Here is a 19,195-nt window from a genome sequence, read left to right on the forward strand (position 1 = left end):
TATGTTGCAGTTGAACATATTTAAGTTTTTACTTAAAATGTTTTCAGTTTTTCATGTTTTCCTTACTTTGTTTTTGCAGAATGGCCCGTTCGCTACAGAAGTTATACAAAGTGCAAAGAATTTCCTGCAGAATGCACAGGTGAATATTTGTAAGGTTGATCGCTCTAAGTTCACACATTTTAAAGTAAAAGGGAGCCGTTTCTATAAAGAACGAATATTTTTAATAAATTCTTTCTAGTGAGCAACGGTCATCTCCAGTTAGTGGATACATGTTGGTGGAAGCAGTCGGTCCTACTTACAAATTAGGGCAGCCGAATCAGGTGTCCATGAAACCAAATAAAAAGTGGTTACAGGAACGGATGACTCATGCTGAAAAACAGGACCTTTCATCGCAATTCACCCAGAGCAGCACACACACTGTGGCTAACACTATTTGTAAGATGCCAGATGTAAAAAAACACATTAGAATGATTTCTCTTACAAAAACAACTTTTGGTTATTTTAGAACATAAAGTTGTGAAATGAAACGGTAAGAAGTCTTTTCTTTGGTTAACTTTTGCACAAAGATCTGATAAGTACATAGGTCTGAGGAGAGATTAATTTGGCTTGCAGCTACATGCTTTAATAATATGCAAGAAAAATGGTCAACTCAATATCCTGAGACTGCAAAATCAGTACCTGAAGCAAACTGCAGCACAACAGTTACCTGGCCAACAGATATTCATCAGCAATTCATGCAATACAATTCATCTGGAATGTATTTACACTGCCTCAATTGTTCCATATTTTATGTTGCAGCCTTATTCCAAAATATGTTAAATTGTATTGTGTTAAATATCCGGTTGTCATAACCCAACGCACGTGATGGAGCTCTCAAAGGAGTGACTTCAGACTGTAAATATCTTGAATCTGATGAATATCTCTCTTCTACCTGATGGAAGCTTGAGAAGTACTGCCTTAGGATAGGTGTGCTACGCTTGTGGCATCTTACTCAAAAAGACTTGAGGCTGTATTTGCTGCCAAACGTTAATAAAAAAAAAGGTATTAAGCAATGACCTGGAATATTTGCATAAATGTGATTTCTTGGTTGTCTAATTTTAATAAGTTTGCAAAAAGACTCACACCATTTTCTACATTGCTGGTGAAAACAGTCTTCAGTAAGGAGCCACATTTCTTCATGTTTTTAATAAAACACAGGTGTGTTTTCCAATTTAGACCGAGTTCAGGAAGTGCAAAACGCACAGCCCAGAGGCCTTAATTTGTAACTTTTAGTTCTAACTTTCAGGACCTTAAAAGGTCAAGCTCTTCAGTACAACTATCTGCTGAAACCACATTCCTCCTCCTGAAATCAACAGGTCAAAGGTCGTTGATGGATCTGCCTGTTCACAGGGATTCATTCTAGCCCATAAAACCAAGACTTTGGAAGAAACTTCCTCCGTCTCAAAACTTCCTCGAGTTTCTATAGACACTACTGTCTTACTTAAAAAGCCACTGAATAAGCAACTATTCAGACAAAATTATACAAGAGTTCTTTGATTTCATTTTGATAATTTTCAATTGGGTATTATGTATTCCTCTTGTTTGAAGTTTTTTTTTTTTTTACGCAAGGGCTATGTAAGTTAATAAATTCATTGACTTACCTACTTGTACTTAATGTATTTGCTGTTATCTCAGTTTCAGACTCTCGTGTATATAACAAAAGCATAATACTCCTGACACTTTAGAAACAGTTGATGGTTAATATGACAATGGACTGTTTAAATTCATTAAGGATTAATGTCACGTCTGAAGAGTTTACAAGCCAGATCGCCTTCTTAAATGTACATCCTTTAAGTCAGACTTTCATTATTTTTTGTGTTTCTTCATTTTTATTTTTTTTATTTTTTTGCTAATCTATTAAATTACAGAAAATGAGATATGCCTTAACTTTACTTTTGGATGAGTAAAAGTCACTTTTAAAGCATCCACTAGTTCTTCTTGGAGGACCTTTTTCAGTGACGAACTGAACTGGTCTGTCGGAGAGAGGGGCTCTCAACACAAGCTCATTTCAGATCCCATCACCTCGAGGACAAACAGAGCTGCACACTGTTTGCACGCGCCTGTCAGGCGCGCCAACATCACAGTGGGGCTGTGGGCTCAAACGCGCCCTCCTGTGGCCCCACGTGGAAGTCGCGCGAATAACTTTGGCGTCAGGAGGAACTGAACGGGTGGACGAAGGAGGGAGATAGTCGGTGTATGTATCCGTACTAGGTCAGCCATGTTTTTTTGTTTGTTTGTTTGTTTGTTTGTCTGCGTAAACGTGGGGTTGGTGGTTGTTGGAAGTCCTGCATCAAAGTAAAGAAGTTTCAGAGCGCTTTTCAATTGGCGCAGATTGTTGGCGAGCACCAAATAGAAGGATAGACTGAAAAAGAGGAAGACCGCCGCGCCCCTTGGCATGGCAAAGGCGTCCTGTGGAAACCTAAGTGAGAGCGGAAAACAAACTGGGAGTGGGAGCACTGAGCAGTGATGCTTCTTTGACAACCTGTTCAGTGTGGAGCTGTGAAGCTTGAGCGCATCCCCGCGCCTGTCCTCCTCTCTCTCTCCCTCTCTCTCACTCCCTCCACGCACAGACAGGGGCGGTCGTTCTCAGTCTGCACACATTCCACTTGGCCAGCATCCCCCGGACTCCACAGACACAGTGCTGATTGAACAAGCGGAGAGGGGAGCTCATTCTCAGAGCGCATCACTTAGAGAGGCTCCACTCTACTGTCACCGGCCAAAGAGGGAGAGAGGCAGCAATTCAACCACGCCTTTCTCAGTGAATTCAAGGAGAGTAGTCAAGGTGTGGGGTGTATATTTATATTTTTAAAGGGACTTGCTTGGGTTCCTTTTTTTTTTCTACAAGGTTTAGGAGTTTTTTTTTGTCCTTTTCTTTTTTTTCTCCACTTTTTTTATATTTGTGAGGAGGAGACTCCATCATCACTTCAGCTGTGCGCTTCGCTGCCGCACTTAAAACAACAACAACAAGTTCAAGTGGAAATTCCTTTGGAACGCGCCACTTCACTACCATCCGTGTTCCGTCTGGAGTTTTGTTCTTCACGCTCTCCGTGGAAGAGGATATATAACTTTTCAACTGGTGTTTTAGGAGAAGAGGAGCTGAGACCGGAGGAATTCTTGCTGCTGAGCCGGGAGGAGTGCGCAGCGCCTTCAGATACAAGGTAGAACCCAGGCGTTGAATTTGTATCCATCTTAAATTTTTAATGAACTTGTACTTTGCTTCCTAAAAAAATAAAAATAAAATAAAAAAAACCAACAAAAAGAGCAATTTACTTACACGATGTGGTCTCAAAGTTCGCCATCTGTCTCATAATATTCTGTTTTGCGCTAAAAATCAACTTGTGTGATTTTTATTTTTTATTTTTAAAGCTGTTTTATTTCAACCTTCGCTTTGCTTTAGTCCCCAGGCGTCACAATGAAACTTTAATCACAGCTCGCCTTCTTCTAATGCAACCTGCCAATACAGCCGTCCACTTCTAAAAACATGTTAGGTCAGAGAGGAGTCAGTCACACAAGAGGCTTCATTATCTCCCGACTCCTCATTTTCATTCCTCTTCGTCGGTTTTCCCACTGATTCCGAACCAAAACCATGCAGCATCTACATCGGTCCACGTTAGACTTAAAAAATACAAATAAAAATGAAAGGAAGATAAAAACTACCCTGCTTAAATCTGAAAACGGCAATTTGTTATTTTAGGATGTTTTGGAGTTAAAAGTGGATGTATTGCCTCACTTGTTGTTTTTAATCCACCCACCGTCCTTCCTCACTGCGGTGTAATCCTCCTGTCCCGACTACACCTGCCTCAGCAGGAGGCAGAAGCCAAAACATCAGACCTCAACAATCCCGTCAATCTCCAATTCTCTAGCACACAGCGCCGCTTGTAAGCCCTGTATAATCCACGCTGTCGTGATTGAATTACCCGCCCTTTAAATTGAATGAGGCGATGTAGGCGTTGCAGCGCGCAGTAAATTGCTCCGAAACATTATTTTTCACGGCTTACGGGGTTGAAAGAGACACAGCTGGACATGGCGGGGGTAAACAGCGAAAGAAACTCTTTATTTTTATTTTTATTTTCTCCTGTTCTCACCTCAACATTCTTGTCTCTCTCAGGTTATGACGGAGCTGAGCTGAATATGGAGCTTTTCTGGATTGTCTTGTTTTCCAGTGCGCATCCTCTTGTTTGGGGGCAAGGAGTTTACGGTAAGAGGACGATGGCAATTTATTTCCTCATTATCCAGACTGCAGCCTCCTTCCATGCTTGGCAAGTTCAGACCGACCTAGCCACGTTGTGTTAGTGATGAGAAGTAGTTCTTTTTTTTTTTTTTTTTTTTTTTTAACTCACCTAAGAATCTTTATAGCTGACATGTCAGCATGACACCCTAACAGGCTCACAATAACGGCCTTTAAGCTACTGCCAGAACAGCTCCAGGTGGACAGACTGCCACTTATCCTGAAGAGAACATTTATTTGGTAGAAAAGCTGCAGAACATCTAATGGTGTAACTATAATTTAACCTTCCTATTGCCTGAAATCAGTTCTGTTCAGTTTTTTTTTTTTTTAGAATCTAAATCATGCATTTTAAGAAGTGGCTGCTGAGTTATGGAGTTACTTTTTTTTTTTTGCTTCACTAAACAAATTTTCAAACTCGAACCGTCTGGAAAATTTTTGTCATCAAAAATTCCCATGCTTAGCAAATCAGCTGCTCATACACACGCATACACACATACACACACGCACCCACACACTCCGAGAAGGTTTTGAAGGCGAGGATAAGCATGGCAAAGCTCTCTGGGATGCGGCTCGTCTCTTGTCAGGTTAAACAGGACAGTCACTCTGCGCTTTTGAGGATAAGGCCTCAGATTTGTGCCCTCTCAAGACTGCAGCCTCACTGTGTATTACAGAGGCTCAGTTTCCCGAGCTTACAGGCGCCTGGCCAGACATGCATCCTCCTGTCCCTCTGGGCAAGGCGAACACACAAAACTCATCTGTCTGCTTTGATACGTTGATTTTTGACGTTTGGAGAAATGTGGCAGCCGTTGGAAACAAGCTCTGTTTTGTCACAGTTGCACAGAGTGCGCTTGTCACACACGATCCCGCATCCCGCCGTCACGGTGTGAGACGCTGACAGTCTTTGATTTGCAGAAGCATGTAAGGCCTGTGTAAAAGTCCTTGCTAAGTAATCAGGTTTGCACGAGTCTGATACTTCACAGTCCTGCTGACTAATCAATATCGGTGTAAAGCGCAAACAACCCAGACGGTTCGCAGATCTCTTCGTGGTTTATTTAATGTAGCACGAGTTGCATGTTTTTTTTTTTTTTTGGGAATCCTCCTTTACAGCCTTGGATGTTTTGTAGTCCTCGACAGCAGAAATGTCAGTGTTAATGCAGCGAGACAGCTCTGGATGTATTCTTCAAAAGTCTTTCAGTTTCACTGGAAATGTCAAACTTTGCTAGGAAAAAAAAATAAAAAATTGAGCTGTACTTATGTGAAATACACAGCTCAGTATGCTTTTACGGAGTGACAAACAGTTCCTGCTTGTGCATAACCCTTTTAGCACACATTTTGTAGAATATATGTTAAGAACATATGGGATCCTGGATGAAGCTTACTCTCAGTACGAACCGTTTGATTAGTTGTTTCCCGTCGGTTTGATCTTGTGCTTTTTGTCCCCATTGTTTCCCCTCTCTGTTGTGTAAAATTGTTTAAAGTTGGCTTCAGGCTCATTCACAGTTTGCTAATATTTGTCCGTCATGAATTCCGGTAGAAGCACGCGTTCGATTGAAGAGGGTTCACAGGTTTTGTTGTGCAGCTTTCCCCGCAGTGTGTTTGGATGAATGTGTTGTCGGTCCATGTGAATCTGTGCATGCAGGTGTTTGTGTATCAAAGCGTGGATCGGTCACTGCGGTGTGTGAAAAATAAACTTGCTGCATAAACATAAGTTAAAAATTGTAATAAATCACGTACATAGTTTCTTTTTTATTGACGTACTCGTGTTGTAATGGGAAACATCCGGGTTAGATCAACATCATCGCTAAGAGTCGTTTCAGTTTTATTTTTTACAAGGCCGGATCAGTGTCATTTTAGCTGAGGAAATTAAAACCATTTTCATTAATCAAAAGGTTATTAAGTAAATGTTACTTTGTTTGACTTTTAAAATTAAACATAATTCTCACTATTAAATTGCCAGCTGTATAGCTCAATGAATGTAAACAGTTTTCTTAAGTTAGATTAGGACTTCCATGGTTGTTTTACATTTTTTTCGCAAAAATGTAAAATAAATGCATGGCATGATGTGATTGTTTTAATTAAAAATGTTCTACTGATACTTACATAATGTGACATATTGCTTTAAATGTACAATATAATAATAATGCTGTTAGCTACATTTAGTAGTATTTTATAGAGGTTTTTGTGCAGAACTCCAGCATACTTTCCTTATCATGATAATTAAAAAAAAAGATGATGATCCTTTAGTTTGCAAATCATGACAGTTTGTGTTATTTCATGACAAGATATATGTCCTAACAGAAGACAGTCAAGATAAAAGTCTTATTTCAGCCAGCACACTGGCAGTGCTCAGTACTCTATGCTTCTTATAGCCACAGCTAACTGCTATCTCTCCAACACCTTTTCTCATTAACACAACATACAATTCTAAAATTGTTTAAACCACTCATATGTGCCTTTGTTTTGTGCATATTTTGTGAAAAGTATATACGTAGTTGGGCATGATTCTGTACTGCGCACCTGGGCCCCTTTAGTCACTGCCAAGGGAAGAGGAGCCCCGGGGCTTTGTGAGAATGTACTGGCCAGCATTCACAGGAACCAATCTCCCAGGTGGATCACGTGGGACCGGACGTGGGGGTGCTCAGCTGTGCATATACCTGCGCAGCACCTTTCTTGTGCGTTGGTAAAACTTGACGACCAGGAGGAGTCATTCGAAGAAAGCAGCCGGTCTCACAATTTGCACAAATGTGGTAAACAACACAAGTTGGGAGGAACGGGGAAGAGAGCCAACGAGTTTGGCACGCTGCACGCACATATGCATAAAATGCTTTCCATCACTTTGGAATTGTTTAGCACTTGCTTTAGCAGACAGATGCGACTCAGCGCCCGTCGGGAACCGAACGGCGAAGTGTGCCTGATTGATGTCGGCGGTTTGGACGCCTGTGAGGTTCATTTACTGTAGCCTTCTCCAGGGTGTGTTTGGATGCATGTGTTGTTGTCAGTCCGGGCTTGTGTGAATCTGTGCATGCAGGTGTTCGTGCATCAAAGTGTGGGAAGTGTCCAAGCCTCTAAACCTCGAAGTTTGTGCGTGCGTGTGTGTGTGTGTGTGTGTGCATTGCCGTGCGAGAGCCTGAGTGGGACGTGTTTGTCTGCGGCAGCCACACTTTTCTTCACTTTGCAGCAGTTTGCTGGCTCAGCAGGGACTCATGGATCGGTCACTGTTTTTCTTGCAGCAGTTCGGTATTGATTGCTCTTCTCTGAATTCTGATAGGTTGTCAGAAAGCTTGTAACACCTGTCTGTCAGATCACAAATGGACAGGTACCAAGGAAGTGTGATGCTTTATTTCAAGGAGGGGGTGGGAGAAAAAGCTGCATACCATATTTTTCTTCAAATCCTGCTTTGTTGAGGCTGATAGGATCATCTATAATGTCTTGTTTATTACCGTATTTTCGCTGTTTTCTCTCTGGGACAAGCTCTTTATATGCATCTCCCCACATCCGTCCCTGCATACGTATAACGCGATTTTCAATTTAGTCTGGATACACTGCAGTCTGGGGGCATTTCAAGTTTGATGTGGCATGCATTCACATGCAACAAATTGCAACACGCTGTAGCAGAAAGGGAGGTTTGGAAAATGTCAGGACAATCTTGAATGATGTTCATCCTTCACAGAGCCACTGAACACAGACAGAGTGTACCAGAAAAAAAAAAAAAGTGTCTTTCCATCTCCATGGCACTGCGTCACATCTTACTGTGCGAGGCAGCAGAGTTCACAGAGACACCAAATTATTGATTGCTTGACAAAGTCACACAGTGCCATTAGCTGCTGCTGTAGATGGAATCCAGACTGCATTAGCCTGCAATACGATGCTTCATTATGTGCTTGTTAACAGGAAATTTAATGAACTTAAATCAATGACTTTGCTTAACAGGGTTTTTTTTTTTTTTTTTTTAGTTTTAAGTAGGGCTGTAGCAGCAGTAGCAGAGGAGGAGAGGCCTTGCCCTTGGCCATAAAGCAAAACACTGTAAGAGATGCAAAAACTGAAAAAGTTTAATGTACCTAAATTGTACACTAATTTAATATTATTTTGAAGATTGTCGCCCGAGGAAAATTTGAATGCTTGGGATACATTTTTAATTCAGTTTTTATTTTGATTTTTTTTACCAACTCTATCCGTGCATCCATGTGTGGCTGTGTATATTTGCGTTCATGCTAACCAGGAGGTTTATTCGCTGCAGTGAGTGACGAGAAAGTTGCTACAATTCTGAGTTAAAAGTTGAAAAGAGTTGAGTCCAGTTCATCCCTATCAGAGATTCATTACACTCTATTGTTGCGTCAGTTCGTATACACCCCCCTTTATTAGCTGTTCAATTGCTTAACACAAATGGAGAATCAACCAATCACATGGTAGAAAGTTATTGCATTTAGCCATCTAGATTTGGTAAAGAAATGTTTTTGTTCAAAACAAGAATCAGAATGGGGAAAGAGTAGAAGTGATTTAGAGTGTTGCATTGTAGATGGTGTAATTATTTCAGAAATTGAACCTTATAATAATAGTTTAGACTGCTGTTGGTTATGCAATAAAGTGGGGGATATCTTTGGCACACTTTGGGCCCCTTAGTTCCACATCACCCTTCTTGAATATTATTGCTGACTATGTATCCTTATCCAGCTCCCGAGAGTTACCATCCTCCAACTTCTGGATGTGCTACTTCTCCACCACACTTGAACCAAATGCATGCCTCGTTTCTGCCCTCCACAGAGCTCAATTACATGATGATGAGGAAATTCAGCCAACTGATTCAGGTCTGATGGAGAAAAAAAAAGTCATCTAAAAGTTGCAGGATGCTATCTTTTTTAGGACTGGATCAGGGCACCCCCGTTTTAATTGCTTCTTGCAGCAGGATGAGGCGTCATCATGTCAGAGAGCTCAAATCATTTCAAGCTGCTTTCAGTGAGTCAGTCCAGTGCAGCCCACAGTCACCAGATCTCAGTCTGACTTTGGGATGTGGTGGGATTATCGAGCTGCATCTTGAACATTCAGCTGATACATTGTCCAATGCTTCCATGTCGATATGGACCCATTTCTCAGAAAAAAAAAAGTTTGCGACACCTTGTTGAATCTGTTCCAAACAGAACCAAGGCAGTTCTTAAGGCAAAAGGGAAAGCATACCAGTAGTAGCAAGTTACATCTAATAAAGTGCCTGGTGGTGAGTGTGTAATTTTCTATTTTGAATGGAATAATGTCCTTTAAGTTGGAGCACCAGAAGTGACCAACATATGTGCTTAAAATAAGTACAGTTTTCAGTAGACAGATGTGTAACTATGACAACCTGCACTACATGTTATAACATGAAATGCAGCAAAGAAAAAAAAGTTCAGAATATGTCCCATTTGCTTTTTTTGTCTTTAGCAAAACCTGAATAATGTTGTAAATAAGGGGTTCCTGCCTGTTTAAAGAGACTCTGGAACCATGCTCAGTTCAACAGAAGATTTTGACTCCTGTCCACTAAAAAGTCCACTACTTTTTATTGCATTTGCAGACTAAGTAGTCCACTTTGTAGGTTGGATGGAGTCAAAGATCAAAATGGACATAATTTTTGCTGCGTCCAGAGCAGTACTTTGTTTATGTAGTTTTTGACTCCAATAAAATTCAGAAACCTTGTTTCTGTGTTTTTTCGTGCTGCCTCTCTCTAGGGCTCCAGCAGTCATTGGGCGAGAGGGACAATGACTGCATCTCATCCAATGAGGCAGGGCGATGGACTGACCGATCTCCAGTCCATCACACTGCATTAAAGTCAAAGTCCATAACTCTATTCCCACATGGTATTCAGAAGTGTGCCTTTCAACACTTTTTTTATTTTGAGTTTACGTCTCTGTGTTGTCGCAGTACCACTTTCTGCCTCTACATTCAGCGGCATTCGGCTGCCACAGATGCAAAAGACTCGGTCGCTTCCTCCACTTTGACTGCGGGCACATGGCCTTAATGTCGATGACCTAGAAAGAGATCACTCCAGGTTTAACTGGCCCGACCACCTGCTCCCGGGAACTCCAGCTCTTCCGCTCCTCAGATCAGCACTTTTTGTTTGCGTCTCTTTTATGCCTCCTGCCGCGGAGTTTATTTGGGATGCTGAATATTGCCCTTTTTCTAATAAGCATCCATAATTTATCGGTGGCTCTGAGGCAAAGGAGGAAGAGAGGAGAAGGGGAGGGCAGACAGTGATAAGAAGAGACTGAAGCATTAAGCTAGAGATGATTAGAATCTCTCACCTCCCACGATCTGACACCCACCATGTTTCTCCCACTCTTTCCCTCTTTGCTCAGTTTTTCTGCATGTGTCCACATATAATGCTTTCACAGGTGCGCTTTCCGGAGTGTGTGCATGCATACACGATACGCCTGCTTGAACAGATTTCAGTCCTCACAACATGAGGAACAACAAAAACACACACTAACAAAATACATCCACTCTAGGCAATATATTACATTTCTTCAAATTAAAACATGTCTTTCCAACATCGATGGATAGATGGATATTTTTTTTTTGGATGCATTTTTCCTCTTGTTCCTTTGTGCTTCTCCTTTCTCTCCTTGCCTTTTTTTTATTTGTGCTTGACTGGATATTAAAGCCTGACAACATTTCTATTAACCCACAGGTCAGCGGCAGAGCCACAGACCTGCCTCACAGAGATGCGCTGAAGCTGTTTTACACTAGCCTTGCTACCTAGGGGTAAAGGATAAAAGAGTTAAGACAACATATATTGGGAGGTCGTTTGATTTATCACCTTCTGACAAGATACCCTCAAACCCCTGAGATAGATGTAAGGACGCAGGGTGGAGCTGGGTCGTCATTTTGGGGGTCAACAACCATTAGATTTAGGTCTGAACTTTGATTGGTTGAGTTTACCACAGGAATATACTGTAACCCTCCACGGTCTTAAAAGATTTTTTCTCTGTGCGCGGTCCGACGTGGTCGCACTGACCCCATGTGCGCTTAACAGGTGTTTTGGGTTTTTTTGGGTGGTTTTTGAAAGTGACAAAGTGGTTTTTGACAGGGCAACCCCCTTCTTACTCTCTAACATTTGCAGCACTCCTCCTAACTGCCTCACTAAGACCATGGGAGGCTTAATCCAAACCATTTATTTGTAGCTAATATAGGTGTTTGTGTTCTCTAAAAAAACCCGTATAACTTCTTACTGCTCAAAAGAAGAAACTTTGCGATTAATTTGACTTAATCGGCATTTTTAAAGTCAAATTAATTTAACTTAATCACCGTTTTTAAAGTCAAAGGTCAGTAAATGTTAGCTCGTTCCAATTAAAATGTATTTAAATAACAGCGGGAATCATATGTAAGTTAGTGAATCGATGAACTCTGTTCAAACTCTGTGCACTTTAATTAATTGCAAAGCACAACGTTGAAATCTTTCTTCAGTGGGGCGAAGCCCTGGACCACCTAACTGGTTATTCGTTATCCTTGTGAAAAGCCCTGCTGAAGTCTATTATTGATTTTCTTTCTAAGCCTTGCCAAAGGACCAATAAGTAAGCTTGACACTTAATAACGACTAAAAAGTTTATATAACGTCCATTTGGTCCAGGTTTTTCAAAAGGTTGTATGGAAATAACACCGAGCCCCAAGTTACCCATTAGTTTGTTTCTAACTTATTAGTTTTATTAAACATTTTTTTCAATTATTGTAATCCAAATTATTCGATTGTTTAATATCATAGGTTTTGTCAGTGTTTGTCGGTACTAAATGTTATTTTGAGCTTTTTTTTTAGTTCCTGCTTCCAGTCAGCTTTAATCACTATTACAACGCACTGAAAGAGAATTAACACACCCTGACAAACTGTTTGCTATTACCAAATTTCCTTTTGAATATTTTCCTGCAATTTTCTACAAAATATAAAAAATCAAAGATGAAAGCTAGATGAAAACAAGTAAAATGTGGTGCAATTTTGCAGACTACAGAAGTACCTGGCAGGCGCTCAATTGCCATCAGAATCACTATAATTTTCTCTCTAAAATTACAGCGCAGCCCACCTACTATTTATTTATTTAAATTTCCTTTTTACCGCCTTACCTTGCACGTCGCCCTTTCATTTGGATGATGCTCTGGTTCATGCAGATCCCATCCACATACAATCATGTGCACTAGAACAGTTTTCACATGCACACACAGAGAGACACCCACGTGCAGAAACACCAATTCCACTGCTCACCTTTTGCTGCACTTTTATCATTAGCTCACTCTGACCCTCTCTCTCTCTTCAAAATTGTCAGTATCCTTCTCCTTCACATGCACACACACAAGCACGCATGCACACCTAGAGTGGTTCTGAGCTTTACCGGGCAATGTGGGCGCCCTGTGGGTTGGAAAAAAACTGTCAGGCAAACTTCACTTTTCTCCTCTGTAGTCCTGTCACTCTGTCAGACATTATCAAGCACCTCTTGCTGGCTCGGCCTCGGGAGGAAATATATGTTTTTGTGTGCATGTGTCTTGGTGTGGAAGTGTGTGCTTGTCTCTCCAGTCACATTGTTTAGGGACAGAGAATATCATACTGTTTAATTTCCATTTTGTTTTAGTTGGATTTTTTTTTTTTTTTTGTGCTGTTGTCCTTGGAGTGCAGGAGGAAGGTCCCTGTGTGTGAGTAAGTGTGTTATGTTGTGCATTCACATTGGACATGAGAAGGAGGGAACATTTGGCATCTAACTTATTTATGGAGGCAACAGGATGGTTGTGAACAGTGGTGAGAACATGGCTTACATCAGAGACCGTCTGCCTCCTCTTGCACTTCCCTTACCCTGTCACTTGTTCTTTCTTCTTCTCTCCTTCACTCCACTTTCCGCTGTCCTCAACACGTATCCCTTCACGTTGCCTTGTAAAGCTTTGCAGCACTTTTATCTGTCAGTCCTTATTCGGAGTTTTGAATCAAAGTGAAAATAGATGCACTTTTTTTTATGGCCGTCTACATCAGTGTTTTGTCTTTTAAATCAGTTTGATGAAGGGTGGCTTTAAAGAGCTGTTTGAGGTATGTTGCCAACATCTCTGTTTGAAAGAATAATTGGTTCCTGATCTGCTTACTATGAAACTCGGCATCAATCAGTGTTCAGGATTTGTTTCGATTGCGTCGTTCCCTTCAGGAACCAAACAAATAAACATTAGAGATTAAGTGGATTAGCATGACTATAACAATTTATTTCCCAAGAGAGCAATAACTAAAATACATAAAGAGAGATACGGTAATCTATGGGGCAACTCTGGAGCCAGAAACACTGACTGGCCTCACAAACTGAGGCAGGATAGAAGCAAACAGCAGCTGGTCAGGGCATGTATAGAGAAATATAAAGCTTAAAACCAAAGTATCTAAACCAACAAAAATAATGAGAATCAGAGATTTGAGTATTTTAATAAAAAAAAACCCCATCGGTATCACATGATCTGTTGTTTCAAAGAGGAGACTTCAAGTTCAGCTCATTTTTTAGTATCACAACACTGCATAACATTTTTTCCCAGGTTCATCACCATGGTGATCAGCGATTGTGTAACCAATCAATAACCTAAAATTTTACAATTAAAACTCCCGTTCATTGGTCTTGTGGAGTGACCCCATTTTCTGAGGAACTGGATTTTAGTTTTCTTTAACTGAAAGTGATACACATGAAAATGACCAGAAAGAAAAACAAATAGACGTGGAATAAATCCCAAAAATGTTTTACTTTATTATATTAAATGAAATTCTGATGTAAATATGATTTGACAAAATTTGTATTGCGATTCACCGAAATACGTTTTCCCATCACTCTACATCGACAAAATCAGACATGACCAGAGGTGTCAATGAAATCCTGTAAGATAGTTTTCATGTAAACCTTTCTTACTTCATTTAACTTTTCATTTTTCATTATCAAGCCGAGAAGAAAACTCAGATTGTCAGGAAAAAGAAACAATCCAGTTTCTGTATTGGCACTCTCGTCAGCTTTTGGTGTAAATCTCCTCGGGGATTTTTAAATGGTCGTTTCTCGACTCACTTAGAAAACAAGATATTTTACTTGTTTCGCAAAGCAAACAGAAACCATTCTTGCTCATTTCTCACACTTTTAACTATCCCAAGAGCTAAATGCAATGACTCCTTTGGAAAAATGTCATGAAAATATTACAGGGCAGTCAGAACCCAACGATTTGACTGAAGCTGTTGTGAAAACCCAGAAACCGCAGCAAACAACCACAATCGGTGGATCCGGTCATGTCCAACTAAACTTTCTGACAGCAAGAGGGGATCAACAGTGGAATCTCTCTTTTGCTCCGACACACTTCTGGCCTCAATAATTCAGTGATGCGTGCTGCTCCGAGAGCTCACCCTCTCCCTGCCTCTTCGCCAGTCTCACTAGCTGTCTCAAATTTGCTCTCTCTTAAGTGGCAAAGATCCCCCCCCCAACCCCACCCCCCGCCCCCCACTCCTACAAATGGTAGTTTGAGTAAAAAAATCTGACACTTAAAACGTTCGCACTTTTAGCCTGCTGGTCTCACACTTTTCCCATCCCTTTTCCGCCCATCTCAGCTGGCTCAGAGAAGATGGGGGTATAATCTGTTGGATATGCTGAAAGTAACCATGTTCTCAGCGTAGCAATTTACCTGCCACCAGCTACACATCCTGATCCGTCTCTCCTCCTCCCTCACTCTGTCTTTACCCGTCCACTAAACTTTTACCTGTCAAAAAAAGATGTTCCTGTCATCTTCATGCCTTCCCTCCTCCTCCTCGCTTCTCGCTGATTCTTTTCCCAGCCATGCATACCCTTAGCATGTCAAATAAAGCATACCCACTTCTTTGCTTTCTGTCCTCTTTACATCTTAATTCCCTCTCTTGATCCAAACCATTTCAGCAGAAAAAAAAAAAACAACCTTTAATTCCCCTCAATTTCTTTCGTCTTCTGCTTGGTATCCTTCTCTTTCTTTACATCCTGTACCCTTCTCCTCCAAAGCCCTGTCATATTCTCACTATCATCTGAAAGTTCAGTGGCAAGAATCCACCCACTTCTCCACTTACAGCATATATAGGACATAGCTCATACTGTCATTGAAAGCTGCAGAAAGGTTTTCGGGAAACGGGGTGGAACGCTGACACTGGGGAGCAAGAAGACCGCATAGGTTAGACACAGTTACAGGAAATGAGGACAGAGTGAAAGGTGCATCGACCGCCCATCTCATTACTCGTTAAAGTAAAGAAAAGAAAATAAGACATGATATAAAGCAGAAATTTCTCATTTTTAAATTACTCTTCTTTTCACCAGGCAGCACAGTTTTAACCGTTGGATATATACATTTATGTTTTCTGTTGCCGCAAAATAATAAACATTTTTCCACATATTTTCATGAATACACTAGTTTGCACCCTCGGTGAAGTTCAGCATTTCACAACCTTTTCATACTGATGTACTCCCTCAGTAACATCAAATAAGCTCACAAGCCCCTTGAGCTACAGCATTGGTGTTAATAATTTAGCAGTTTGAGCTGGTTTTAATTAATATCATTGATTATATGAAAGAGCATGAAATGTTAGGAGTTTAGCCATGGACATGTTTCAATTCCTCTGTTTCTGCACATAACGGATTCTGTCATAAAGGATTAACTGTGTTACTGCATGTTGGTGGGGGGAAAAGGTACTTTGAGGCTCTCTCTGTCTCAAGGAACGTCAGTTTAGGACATTAATGTATAATGTCTGCTTCGTGCCTCAGCTCAAGGCTAAAAATATGCTTTCCAAGTAAAACACTTCTAAAACTCGGACCCTGCTGACTGGTAGCTGAGCTGAAGTGACAACAGTTCAGACTCTTAAGTTTTCTGTGAAGAATGGAAGTGCAGAGAACCTCTTGGACTGAGCTAATTTCGACCTGTTAAACTTATATTCAGGCAGGGGCTGATTCACGATCAAGTTACTATGCAGTTTTCAAAGTCACAATTTTAAATTTTGAGTCATGCTGCTTTTGTAGAAGTTCTCAGACTTGGGTGCGTTTCTGCAGCAGTGACTGGGTGAGAGGCGAGGTTACATCCGGGAAGGTCGCCAGTCCAACACAGAGCAACACATGAAAACAGGACCAACAACCGTGCATGCTCACACCGCACCCGTACACAAGAGCAAGCTGGCCAGAACAATTAACTTAACAGTCATGTTTTTGGACTGGGAGGAAGCAGGAGTACCCGGAGAGAATCCATGCATGCATGAAGGAGAACGTGTTACATGTCAGTTTACTGCAGTTATTGTACTCAGTATGACTGGTGTTATCTCAAGGCCCTTTAAAAGACAAACGGATGCAAATATGATTCACATCAATCCATTTTACGCCAGTCTTAGTCTTGGTCATTAAGACTTTATTCACACTTGGCTCCAAGATGTCTCCTGACCGATCCGATCACGTCCAAACTCTATATAGACGCACTCCTTAAGACGCATAGAGGGAGGTGATATTCAGATGACTGTCTGGGACGCCTGTATCTGCATTCATTTGGCAGTCTGACTGCAGTTTGTTACCAAAGAAAAAAACTGTGTCAAAATCAGCTTAATCTGAAGCAATGAAACATCTATCTGAAATATTATAAACACATGATTTAAAAAAAAAAAAAATTAAACTAGTGTAATGTTATATAGATGAGTAAGGCTGTATTGTTTTTGAAGATAATTAAACTGCTGTGATCAACACGTTATAAAACCCCTCGCACAATCTCTTCGCATGTGTAATGTTTTGGCACTTTTACATGCTGCATAAACTATGTGCAACAAAATTCTGCTGTTTTATGGGTAAACATCTTTCACAGAGCTTTTTAAAGTTACTCTTCTTTTTACCTCTCGTATCACATCGTTAAACTACACAATTAAGCTTATAAAAGTTTGGAGGCAAAAATAACTGCACACAAATGCAACAAAGTTAAATAATTCAAACTTTTTGTTTTTTTATGTTCTCTTTGTGGACATAGGTAGTGTTAACAGTTACATGATGCGATAGGCATTTGGAAAAAGCACAACAAAAAAACGTTACTTGAGTATATCAAACGTTCATATTTTGGAGATTCAAGGAAGTTTTTGTGTGCATTACATGAAGCTGAAACATCTTCCTCCTTAACTCTGCTGCACATCTTTAGTTTCTGTTCTTCTCTGACGTGAAGTGGTTTGGGTGCCTTTCAGAAAACCAGCAGTCAGTGACTGTCCTCTCACCGTTAAAGCAGTAAAATGAAGGGAAGCTCCTGTGTTTACATCTGCTTTGAAGTTGTCAAAGTAAGGCAAAGAATTTCAGAGAAGCAAGTTTGTAAAAATGTATTCTATGTGGGGGAAAAAAAATAATAACTAGATTTTCTATTTCCAAATGATTACATGAGATTTTTTTTTTTGAACTCAATTACTGTGACGCCCCTGGCTCAGTGAGGACATGTTACCCTGCAAAAATGTAATTTCTTTTCCATTCTTCATTTGTGGAGTATGTACTGTGAGGCGAGATTATGCATCAGGTAAATTTCACACTTTTTACTTAAGAATACAAAGATACTCAGCAGTATTCCCATTTGTCGTCTGATCTCAGGACCGTACAGTCATGACACAGTTGAAAAGTAAGACTTTAGCAGCTGTGATGTATGAAATATCTGACTTATAAAAAATAACCTTAAAGGAGATCCCTTTCATAATTCATCATACATATCTAAAGCTCAAGTGAATTAAATATACCTCTGAAAAATGTATGTCCTCATTTAGTCATCAACAGCAACACCTTCCAACTTCAGGCATTAAAATATCAGGCCAACTCTAATGGAAATGTTATTCAATTTTGACATGTGATAAAGTGGATGGGATCTGACTCATGAAAGGGATAAAAAGAAAAAAAAAAGACACGACATGTGGCTGAAGAAAATGCACGTATTAAAAACGGAGAGGGACACAGTGAGAGTGACATTGAAAAGGGCAGGGCCAGATACAGAGCAGCTAAAAGAAGAAAGGCTTCCCTGGAGACAGAGAGATAGGCCGACAAGGGACTTAGAAAATGAGAAAGGAACAGAGGGAATGAATCTCAGCGAGAGCAGGAGTGAAAGTGGGAAAAAAGGGTGAGACCTAAACTTTATTTGCTTTAGTCCAGACTGAAATAGGAAGGAAAAAAAATGTTCACATGCAGTTCTTTTGGAGAGCAATATCTACTTACAAAAGGATCAAAATGATACAAACCTGCAAGAGATTTACCCTTCGGAGCACAACAATGGACATCTGGTACATTGGACATGTGATTTAGCCACCCTAACGAGGTAATACAAAGGCCATTTGAGAGATTTGTGATTTTATTTTCAGGTCTTGCAAAAAGTTATTTTCCCAATGTTGCACTGTTTGAAAAAAAAAAAAAAAGTCCCAGTCTGTACCTCACTGAGCCACATCTCTCTGTCTGAAGCCTGAAAAAGCCGGGAGGAAAAACAGATGCACTGTCAGAGCAAATAGGGAGAAGCAGCACTTCATGCATACGAGTACAAGTGAAAGACAGGAGGGAAAAGTCAAGCTTTCGAGTTCATGCGATATAGTATGTTGGTTAGAAATCATGTTCAAAACATGGTATATGTTTCTCATGTCTTAAAAATCTTTGGGGACAAAAAAGGGTTTCAGCTGCTACTTGTGGCTACTCTGGTTGGACTCCACTTGGCTTCTTTTATGAACTTACAACTAGAAAAGCAAAACGTATGATTCACTAGACATGTGGCAGAAGTAAATGTACTGAATGAAGACAGTTTGGTTGCAGTTTCCAACAGTTCAGACTTATTCATTTAGGGGTTTTTGGAATTATTTTTTCATTGAATTGAAATCAAATTTTTATCAAGGCTAATGGTTTTTGAAGGAACAAAGAACTTCAGATTCTTTCATCTAAAAAGTATAGATGTGTCTATGAATTTAAATAAATAAAATAGTTT

General features: G+C 40.4%; 1 protein-coding gene across 2 annotated transcripts in view; it reads left to right on the plus strand.

Annotated features, from left to right (window-relative positions):
- Window positions 1-2,305: 2,305 nt before the first annotated feature.
- mdga1 (MAM domain containing glycosylphosphatidylinositol anchor 1) overlaps window positions 2,306-19,195 on the plus strand; it is a 176,014-nt gene continuing 159,124 nt past the window's right edge. For both annotated transcript variants that reach the window (XM_081605316.1, XM_081605317.1), the window contains exons 1-2: window positions 2,306-3,197; window positions 4,148-4,237. In XM_081605316.1, coding sequence (XP_081461442.1) covers window positions 4,171-4,237 — 67 coding nt within the window. In that variant the 5' untranslated portion in view covers window positions 2,306-3,197; window positions 4,148-4,170. The remainder of the gene's footprint in view (window positions 3,198-4,147; window positions 4,238-19,195) is intronic.

This window comes from Poecilia reticulata, chromosome 3 (genome assembly GCF_904066995.2).
Source record: "Poecilia reticulata chromosome 3, P_reticulata-male-v2, whole genome shotgun sequence".
NCBI classification, from domain to species: Eukaryota; Metazoa; Chordata; class Actinopteri; order Cyprinodontiformes; family Poeciliidae; genus Poecilia; species Poecilia reticulata.